Genomic DNA, 11238 nt, shown 5'->3' on the forward strand with positions numbered 1-11238 from the left:
TTGTTCTTGGAGTTTCACCCTCTCCCCTCCCTTTTTTTGTCCTAGCTATTTAGAGAAGGTTTCGACTTTTATTGCTCCTCCTTGCAATACTTTCTGCCCGGTTTGTTTATTTTGTTTTCGATAGTTTTGTTTCATCTTTTATGACTCAGGTTAGTTTAGTTTAGTTGTTATTGTTGTTGTTGTTGTTGTTTTGTGTGTGTGTGTGTGTGTGTGTGTGTGTGTGTGTGTGTGATGTGAAGTGGGATATTTTTTAGAGAGATTGTGAATTTGTTTGTATTTTATTTTTTTTTTTCGTGTTTGTTTTTTCTTTGGAATATTTGGGTTCTTTCATGTTTGTTTTCTTTCGTGATTATGTTATATTTGGATTCTGAGAAAATTGAGGAATTCACTGAACTAACCACACCAAACCAGTGCACACATGTAGACCGGTTTTACCCCTCCACTAGTGAGGTGCGGTCAAATACGAGGAAAAACCGCATCCTATAGATGTGGTGCAAAAAACACTCTCATAACCGGCCACACCACACCATGTACAGGCTTATGTGAGCCTGTGGCTCTCTTATAAAACAAACAAACAAAAAACATTTACCGGCAACAAATATCTAAAAACTAGCTCCCAAATTAAAAATTCCCTTAAAGCTTGATCCTATGTTCACGCCTAATAATAAAAAGAAGCCACATCATTAATTTCACGGCTAATAATTGAAGCAATAAGATAATGTCAATATTAGAATGAAAGGTGACACATGACTATGTTTTGTACTATTCATGTTAAGGAAAAATGGGTCAAGACAGCCAATGTTCTGGCATATTCGATAATAATAAAAATCCTCATTATAAAAGAGAATGACACTGATGATTGATGAATATCCAGATTAGTCTTTTATATTGTATTTTTATGAGTAGTCATAACTTTGTGTTAGAAATAAAATGACATTAGTTGACCATTCTAATTGACAATTTTTTTTAGAAGGTACTAGTGAGAGAATTGGGTTCTAAAACAAAGATACACTACAAGCTCTATTCAAAATTAATAATATTTATTTCTAACACAAAAATACACTACAAACTCTATAAAAAATGAATTTCTTTCCAAAATAATATAAATATAAAAAATGTTGTAATAATTATTTCATAAAAAATTATTTCATTTCCATATTTCATTTCTTAAATTTTAGTGTATATCTTATCTATCAACAATATGAATTTCTGATTTTCTGATGAACTCCAAAACTTTAATTTTTCTGTAGAGGCTAATCAGACTGTGCTAAACCAATATGACAAACATTCTGACGCACGTTGATTGCCCTTCTTTACTGTCAACAAGTTGAACTGTTCAAAAATGTATCACTATCAAGGTCATATGCATCAAATGGAAACTATATTATTAGTGTCCATGTTCGGTACCGACGCCTGACATTTTTATTTTGTAATGCAATAAATAGTTTGTGCATTACAATAACCTCAAACTATAAATAACAAGAGCTTGATTCCTCTCCAACGAGATAGGACAAGTAAGTCTAGCCCTTGACAACAATACAAACTAGCTCCATACGTATTTATAGCGTGGTTAAGGGGATGTTTGGATGGTTTTTTTTCATCACTTAATTTTCATCACTCATCACTTATCACTTTAAAATACTACACTCGTTAGGCACCATCACTCACTTACCATCATTCAATAATTTTCACACTGTTTGTAGGCCCCATACTTGTCACTTGGTGCAGCTTCCTCCTCCCCCCCCCCCCCAATACCTAGAAACCCAAACCCAGTGAAAAAAAAAAAAAAAAAAAAAAATGTAGGAAGAACACTCGAGACCGAACCCTGGAAAAAAAAAAAAAAGGAAGAACACTAGGGAGACTAAACCCAGGAAAAAAAAAAGTAGATTCGTCAAAAGGTGCTGTTGAGTTATGACTAGTAGGTCCCCTATGTGTGTTTAATTACAAAAATGTCATTGAGTTATGAGTTATGGAAACTGAAAACTTTTGAAACTGTTTTCAGTTTCCATAACTCATAACTCAAAAATTAGAGAATTGAGTGATGAAAACAGAGCTATGATGCTTCCAAATGAACTTCTCGTTATGGATCCCACCATTTTTGAGTTATGAGTTATAAAAATAGAGAATTGAGTTATAGAAACAGGCCATCCAAATAGCCTCTGAGTCTCCCTAAAGTTTGTAAAAGAGTTAGAACTTGAAGAAAGATAGAAAAAAATAGAGGGCCATCCAAACAGCCTCTGAGTCCCTCTAAAGTTTGTGAAAGAGTTAGAACTTGAAGAAAGAAAGAAAAAATGGAGGGTGGGTTCTGTAGTAGGACTTGTAATGGTGGTGGTTGGAAAGACATAAGGGGCTTCATCTTGCAAGTGCTTTTAGGCCGATGGTTCATGGTTCTTGCATCACTCTTGATCATGTGTGTGGCAGGAACATCATACATGTTTGGTTTATACTCAAACGACATTAAATCAACCTTGGGCTATGATCAAACCACCCTCAATTTGCTTGGTTTCTTCAAGGATTTGGGTGGCAATCTTGGGATATTGTCGGGGCTAATCTACGAGGTTGTTCCACCATGGGTGTCTCTCCATTGGCGCAGTCACGAATTTCTAAAGCTATTTCATTATATGGCTCACAGTCACTAGTCGCATTGCCAAACCCCATGTATGGCAAATGTGTCTTTATACGTTTATTGGTGCTAATTCCCAGTCATTTCATAATACTGGAGCATTAATCACCTGTGTTAACAACTTCCCTGAAAGCCGTGGCGGCGTCTTAGGCCTCCTCAAAGGGTTTATTGGTCTAAGTGGTGCTATTATCACACAGCTCTACCATGCTTTTTATGGAGACAACTCGAAGGCTATCATCTTGCTAATTGCTTGGCTTCCACCCATCATTGGCTTGGTTTTTCTTCCAACAATCCGGGTCATGAAAATTGTTCAACAACCAAGTGAGGTCAAAATTTTCTATAATTTCCTATACATTTCACTTGGTCTTGCTGGATCTCTTTTGGTTAGAATTATTTTACAGAATAAGTTCAGTTTTATAAGAATTGAGTATGCTGGAAGTGCTTCTATCGTTTTGATATTGCTTTTCCTTCCACTTGTGATTGTCATAAAGGAAGAGCTAAAGCTCTGGAAAATAAAAGATCAGAGCCTTAATAATCCTTCCCAATTGGAAATGGTTATTGGAGATGCACCAGCAACTTCAGAGAGGGATGTGGTTTCTAGCATGAACAATATATTCAAGCCACCGAACAGAGGCAAAGACTTTACCATACTACAAGCAATTTTCAGCATTGACATGTTAATTCTACTCGTTGCGACGACTTGTGGCATCGGAGGAGCGTTAACGGTCATCGACAATTTAGGTCAGATTGGAAAGTCATTAGGCTATCCAACTCATAGCATCCTAACCTTTATCTCACTTGTGAGCATATGGAATTACCTTGGACGAGTTGTTGCGGGCTATGTTTCTGAAATCTTGTGGGCAAAGTACAAGTTCCCTCGTCCTCTAATGCTCACTATGATAATTCTTTTCTCCTGTGTTGGCCATGTTCTCATCGCCTTGCTGTCCCCAATTCTCTCTACTTTGCTTCAGTGATTATTGGATTCTGCCTTGGAGCGCAATTACCACTATCGAGTGCAATCATTTCAGAAATATTCGGCCTTAAACACTACACTACTTTGTACCATATTGGGTCCATTTCGAACCCAGTTGGGTCCTACATATTTAATGTGAAAGTGGCGGGCCATTTATATGACAAAGAAGCTTTGAAGCAGATGGATGCTCTGGGTCTCACAAGAAGAGCAGGGCAAGAGGTGAATTGCAATGAAGTGTTATAGATTGGCTTTTATAATAATCATTGTAGCAACATTGTTAGGGTGTCTTGTCTCATTTGCTTTGGTGCTTCGGACGAGAAAATTTTACAAAGGTGATATCTACAAGAAATTCAGAAAGGAAGCAAAAGAAACTGGCAGTTAGATGACATCAATTGAAGTGGTATCACCGCAGAAATGAAGTTGGAAAACACTGTTACTGCCACTACTGTCCTGTTGATGCTGCCACTCAAAAGCAATAGTCTCTTTTCAAATTTCATCTGCCAAATTGTAAATTAGCTCACTACCGTACCTCTATAATTCCTTCCATTCCTTTGCATCTTAATTCAATTCAGTCATGGATCCTGACCTTTCAATTAGTCTCCAACTCATTGTGTAACTGAGAGTTTGGAATTCATATTCCATCTCTAGTTTGTAGGAAGTGGAGATAGATCAATTTTCACTTCAAATTAGTTAAGGGCCTTGAAATGGAGACTAATGAAGTGTAGAAGACATGAGAAGAGCCGAACCTGATAATAGCCATAGATGATGACTTCCATACATTCATTAAAATCTCATATCCTGAAATTACTTAAAAGCAAGAAGCAAGCAAGAGAACTATTTAAGGTAGCATCCATCAATCTCACAACTACAAACTGCCCCCATCAAATGCATTCGAATCAGAAAACCTGAGTAGCTGGTGTAAACAGAAAATCACTGGTAATTAAAAACAGAACCTGTCTCAGTACCGATTGTAAGCTGGACGACCACTCCCTCTAGGGCGATCATAAGGACCAAGCCTGTCCCTATAGCTTCCCCTGTCAAAACGGCCTGGACGTCCACTTCCATACCTGTCACCAACACCTCTTAGGCCTCCATCCCTGTCATAACCTTTGTCTTTGCCATACCCATTTTGAGGTGCCCGATCCATATACCTCTCACCTGCAAAGCGATCGCCACCAGGTGGGTATCTTTCATGGCTATATCGATCACGGTTCCCGTACCTGTCGTCTCTGCTATCCATACGGTCCCTGTCTCCATAGCGCCCCCCATCATAACGGTCATCAAACCGGTCTGCCCCAAAGCGATCTCCATGGCCACCAGCTCCGCCAAAGCTTGAATGTGACGAGACCCGACCACCTCTACCACCATCATCTGAAGGACATTCACGGGCAAAATGTCCTGGACGGCCACACTTGAAGCAGTCAGTACGCCCTGCAGATCTGTCTCCACCCCTGTAACTGTCCCTACCACCAGATATATGGTCCCTATCATAGTCATAACCTGGACCTTGGCCACCCAATTTTGGTTTAGCCTTGTTAACAGAGATGACCTGACCATCTAACTCCCGGCCATCCATATCCCTAATAGCCTCATCCATAGCTCGACGATCAGCAAAGGTAATGAATCCAAATCCACGAGGACGACCGGTATCCCTGTCCACCATGACCTACATGGACACCAAACATTAGTCCAATTGTGACATTTGAACAGGTCCGCCCCGTGTCTAGTAATGTCCAGTCCAACAGCAAAATGGTTCGTAAGAGAGTTGTTTAAGTATTCTTGAGACTCTTCACAGCACAAACTTTGTCAGCATTTCAATCACAAGAATCATCCAGAAATACACAATTAATGACAAAAAGATTATCTACTTTAAAAATTAAAAAATTAAAAAAAAAAAACCTTAACAAGAACTTCCTTTAAGGTGAATTTAGATTGATATATACTGAATCACTGATATTGATAACAAATGCAGCATCACCTGCTCATTGCTCACCAATTATTATATACCAACAATATGCCATTAAGACACAAGAATCAAACCAGGTATCAAAAGTTTCAAATCTAGAATGTTTATTATTACAACTGCCACCAGATAATATCAGCTATAAACACAGTATTAGAACCTATGACAGTCAATACAGCAATAAGTTCGCCCTATGCACTAAAGATCGAAATCGTATATTATCTAACTCCCTAAGCAAAATCTCTCCCATGCCATGCCTATGCTTCACATCACAACATAATCTTCAAGCTCCCCCCCCCCTCTCTTCCCCACCCCCCCTCCCCCCAACAAACAAAAAAAAAAAAAAAAAAAGGATAAAATCAATACTTAATGTAAACAGGCATTATGGATCTGAAAAAATTTTAATTAAAAAAAAGTTAATATGGTTTCTCCATTTTCTTCCTTCTTTTAACTATAAAATGGTGTATTTGTGGTGAAACAAAATGTCACAATGCTTTAGATAGAGAGTCACACTAACTCAAGGGTTAGCTGACTTTTTTTTTGATAAGTACAAGGGTTAGCTGACTTAGCTCTATTAGTAAAAATATGACAGTGCCTCAGCTGGAGGTCACATCCATATTATCAAAACACAGATTCATCTTGTGAATCGATTATCTAGTATCGTGTATCATATCATGTTTGCAAGATACATGAAGAGTTTACAAAATTTATATTAAAAATATATATAAATATACACTTTTTTTATCAGTAATATATATAAATATACACATTGAGAGACATATTTATTACACACTTAGGACATAATCAATTAGTATCATTTTGTCATCACTAATGTAATAATATTTATCAAAAAAGATAACCTATAAAAATCAATGTCTTTTTTTTGTTATAAAAATGAAAATATGACAACAATAAAATGTCACTATGAACAAACAATGCAGGCAACAAAAACAGATCCAATCTAGCCTAATGTAAAAATCAAGGTAGTTGAACATTTTGATTAAGGACTCATAGCACACCACAGAACACAAACTAGGGCAATAAGGTTGTTTGACCATATTATTAATGAGCCCCTGATGATTTCAAAGGTCCTAAAAATCTTTTGCCAGGGTATCATTACTTATTAGGCTCTCACTCCAAGTGTTTGCTTGTTACCCATCTACGAAGATTGCTAGAGCGAGGACACCATATCAACGTTAATCAACACTTAGGCTGCCATTACCTCATGCTGAACTAGGGAAACCTCTGTCCAAAGGACTAATAAGACCTGGCTATTACCATCAACACCGTCCATGGCCATGCCATGAAAAACCACCAATCCCGGCTCACCAGGCCATGATAACAAACATATTTATCCAGTGCCAAACAATACAGACCAATACATTAATTCATTAAGATTTCTACAATACATGGCTATGAATCATCTAATACACAGTGTGTTTGTGATTACATATAAAATTCAAAACTTTTTCTAACTGATTTTATTTGTATTGGATGATAAACATCACAGAGACTCAATGAAAGCTACTCTAACAAACAGGGTTGGCTTCATTATGTTATTAAATTCAATGAAAACTATAGTAAGGATGAAGGATAAACCTAGATACATAGGTATATGTACGGAAATCCTATCTCAAAAGAATAATGACAACCTAAATAAAGAATCGGACGTTTATTAATCAAATTATTGACTCCATCATAGTTTGATAGATCTTTTGAAGAACTAATTAATCAAACATGTAATACTAGCTATGGTCACACCAACTTGAGGGTCGGCTCTATTAGTACATGTAGAAGCCGCTTACTAGAAAAGCCTTCATTACACTACTCATATCACATATGCTATCTGGCATGTATCTATGAGGCAAGAATTGTGGACTGTTAACAAACCAAATGGTTTCTGCCTTTTTCCTATCCTTGGCCAAACAAAACAATCAACAGTTTGCACTCTTACACTTTCTAGCGGACCCAACATAAAACAACATATGATCGGATCAGCAATACAATGCAACATTATTCCAATTCCATGAAAAAAAAAAAAGCAAATTATACAAATGTTTCTAAGATGGCCAGTTTAACTCTCTGACAAGAGAATGAGTTAGCTAAACCTAATAAAAATTATATCTGTTGAGAAAGCTAGGCAGCATAGACACAGATACGGGTACGGGTATGGGTACGACATGAGCTGAAAAAATATAACATGACACAGTGGGTACGACATGGGTACTTCACCCCAAATGAAGTGTCCTTGCTTCCTAGGTTGAAAGCAACAAAGAATAAACATATTAATCTTTGTGACAACAAGCACCCTCAATAAAAAGTGCCTGAAATTAGGTCTTATAAGAGTTCAAAAGTTCCCATGAAGCAAAATAATCTTACAATTGGAATTACAATTTACACACAAAATAAAAGGACCCTTTTATAGGGAAAAAAAAAAGCATAACCCCTAAATTCAGTTAACTATAATCCAAACCTAGCTCTAATATCACCAACCACTACCATATACGCCACAAACAAAAATTACCCACAAAAAAAAAGGTATCAAATTGAGCTTCCAAAAAAGGTAAAACAGTGATTATACAAAAACCCAGATTCCAAAGAGAAATAATAATGAGGATTGAGAAGCATAAGCATACCAAGGATTCAAGAATTTTGCCGTAGCGAGTAAAAGCATCTTCAAGCTGTTTCTCAGTGGTCTCCCACGCTAACCCTCCTACGAATATGCGATTCTCGTCTCTCCCAGCCATCTATGTTTATATAAATTCAAACAAACCAAAATAAATAAATCCCAGAATTTAAAAAAGCCAAACAGAGAGATTGAGAGAATGAAAAACCTTGGAGGACAGCAGAGAGAATGATGAGATTTGTGATGTGTGTCAGTGTTGGTAGCCCTACGAAGAAGAATGTTGAGAGAGAGAGAGAGAGAGAAACCCTAAAAAGTAAAGCGTCAACGGTGAGATTCAATTTCCCATGATATATGATATATAGCGATGAGTGATGTGAATGAAAAAGAGAAAAATCTGCTAGAGGGAGAGGCTATAGCAGCTGCTAGATTAGATATTTGTACGGCATATCGATCTGTTTAATTGTTTTTTCGCTATAATAGGTAAGGTGTCGTTTGGTACCGTTTCAATTTTATTTTTTTTTAATGTACGGGACAATTTTTATTCTCGAGCTAATATAATAATATATATATAAAATATAAAATGCTTGTGGTAAGGAAGGAATAAGGATCTCTCTTTTTCCTTCACATAATTTTCCTTTTATTCTTTTCTGTTTGTTTGTTTAGATGAAAATTTTTTCTTTTAATTTATTTTTATACAGTAAATCATTAATTTTTTTTTTGTAATTTTAAATAATTGTATGAAACAAAAATTTTATTTATGAAAACAGGCCACAAAATTTTTTTTTTTTTTTTAAAAATAGAGGGCATACATTAGAAAAACATTAAATACATTTGCTTCACATTCAAAACAATAAATAGCATTCATTGAGAGCATGCCCAGGGGAGAGTATAGAACTTTTTTTTTTTTTTTTTGGATTGAGAAGAAGAGAGTATAGAACTATAGGTGGCATATGAGAGTAAAAAGTTAGAGGTGGTCATATATACACCCACGGAAACCATAACGATGGACCTATATGACATGTGGGTGGTATAAATTGGTCATCTATAAACAAGTGTCAACTACTCTTTTTCACTCTAAGATTATCTAGGTGAAATTTACTCTATAAATATGAATTGTATTTTGCTTCAAATTATTTTTTTATTTTTTTATTTTTTTACAAAATAGAAATTCTACTATAGCCTAATCTAAGTGTATATATGTGTGAATTTTCCTCTTAGAGACCTGAACATCGACCCTTACCTTCTACATCTCACAAACATTTATACTTGTAAAGTAACTATCGCACCAAATGTGTGCGGTAGTTCAAATGAAGTTTGTTAATCTTGATTTTTTGCACCTTTATTATGTATATGGACTTGGAAATCAATTAAATTAATTAGTTTCCTACTTTACTCTATGTTTATATATAGGAATAAAAATTTATGGAACCACAAAAAATCCAAGAAACCTAACAAAAGGAATTATATGTTTTTGTTAAAAGCTCAAAAGCCAGCATGTGAGTAAGTTGGGAGAAGGAGATCAAATGATTTTCAAAATGTTCTTCTAAATATATTAACCATTAAAGAAATATTTTTGTAGAGGACGAAACAAACAACCCTGCCCAATCTAGATGAGAATGGGCTAGAATGGAGGCCTAGTACAACTAATTTGTAGAGGTGGATTGTCAAGGTCAACCCTTCAAGCATTAGTAGCTTTGGTTTAGTAATTTAAAGAAAGAAAATTGGCTAAGACAACAGTTTTGGTAGAGAATAATAACAAGGAAATAGAGATTCTTATTCAAGTTCTTCCTTGAGCTAGCCAAGGAGCAACAATTCTTAGGATATACACTTCTAGATTTTCGTGATGAGTGGTGAATGTTAATTCCATAAATTTCCTTTTTATTGTGTTTTGTAGATGCTTCTAATCAATTGTGTGGTGGATAAATAGACTATTCATATTGGCCATTATATCTTGGGAGACTAATTTTTGAACTGAGTGGTGGGTGCCTAACAATTTTCAACTTCGTAAGAGTACGCATCAATGGTCATAATTTTTAAAATCCTTAGCATCCTTTTGTTAAGGATTTTAAAAATATGAAATTTTAGCTTTACAAATTTTATTTTATAGCTAGAACTTTATAATTTATAAAGGCACTCTCTTCTACTCAGAGAGAGAGTGCCTTTATTTTGGTCCAGTTCTCTCTCTCTCTCTCTCTCTCTCTCTCTCTCTCTCTCTCTCTTCTACTCTCTTCTAGTGACAGAGAGAGAGAGAGAGAGAGAGAACTGGACCGAAATGAATCAAAATACTATGCTGATGTGACTTAAAAAGAACATAGTAACAATAAATGCTATACTTTGGCATTTAGATATTACTAATCGCAAACTCACTCAATGCGTGGGAAATGTAATATGATTATTTTATAAAAATATAATGTAAAAATTGCATTTAAAATTATGTTCTACTTTTAAAAGTTTTTAAGTAATGAAACATATAATATATCTTGCATTCAACAATAATATATGTGGGGCCTGTTACCTAAAAAAGGTATAGTAGCCCTCAGAATTGGGCTCAGGGCCCAAAGGCCCGATCCGAGAACACGCAGTTGTCCGAGGACATCCTAAAGAAGTTTTATTCACGTCAAATAGGTGATATGAAAGGTATAAACAGGTGTTATATACAGTGGTATAGCACACGTCCGAGGACGCCAAAGTCCGAGGTGAAGGTAACCTTCGTACTGACTGAAAGATTTTGCCAGGTTGTAGCTGAATTGGAAGTTGGATATAGCTTAAAGAGGCGTCGGAGAAGGTAGAAAATATCTTCTAAAGTCTATCACCTCCTCATTAAATTGTATAGCACACGTCCGAGGACGCCAAAGTCCGAGGTGAAGGTAACCTTCGTACTGACTGAAAGATTTTGCCAGGTTGTAGCTGAATTGGAAGTTGGATATAGCTTAAAGAGGGTCGGAGAAGGTAGAAAATATCTTCTAAAGTCTATCACCTCCTCATTAAATGCTGTCCACCTAACACTCTGGCTGCATTAATGTGGAGGTGATACCTGAATAGTAACTAAGCAG

At 36.0% G+C, this 11238-nt stretch overlaps 1 protein-coding gene and 1 pseudogene across 1 annotated transcript; one reads left to right on the plus strand and one right to left on the minus strand.

The window, feature by feature from the left end:
- Nucleotides 1-2091: 2091 nt before the first annotated feature.
- LOC112002066 (uncharacterized) lies at nucleotides 2092-3978 on the plus strand (annotated as a pseudogene).
- A 365-nt stretch (nucleotides 3979-4343) lies between these two features.
- On the minus strand, nucleotides 4344-8626 carry LOC112002031 (glycine-rich RNA-binding protein RZ1C). Its single transcript, XM_024034202.2, has 3 exons — nucleotides 8394-8626; nucleotides 8196-8306; nucleotides 4344-5262 (listed from the first exon to the last, which is right to left on the minus strand). The coding sequence occupies exons 2-3, from the start codon at nucleotides 8304-8306 to the stop codon at nucleotides 4555-4557; spliced, it is 819 nt and encodes a 272-aa protein (XP_023889970.1). The 5' UTR covers nucleotides 8394-8626; the 3' UTR covers nucleotides 4344-4554.
- Between the last annotated feature and the right edge of the window lie 2612 nt (nucleotides 8627-11238).

The sequence above is a fragment of the Quercus suber genome, unplaced genomic scaffold (genome assembly GCF_002906115.3).
Source record: "Quercus suber isolate HL8 unplaced genomic scaffold, Cork oak 2.0 scaffold_552, whole genome shotgun sequence".
Classification (NCBI taxonomy): Eukaryota; Viridiplantae; Streptophyta; class Magnoliopsida; order Fagales; family Fagaceae; genus Quercus; species Quercus suber.

Excerpts from the sequence above, each read along its gene's own strand:
- LOC112002031 (XM_024034202.2), bottom strand. The coding sequence starts at position 8,306 with ATGGCTGGGAGAGACGAGAATCGCATATTCGTAGGAGGGTTAGCGTGG. Across the intron at positions 5,263-8,195 it reads GCAAAATTCTTGAATCCTTG|GTCATGGTGGACAGGGATAC; the intron begins GTATGCTTATGC and ends GTGTCCATGTAG.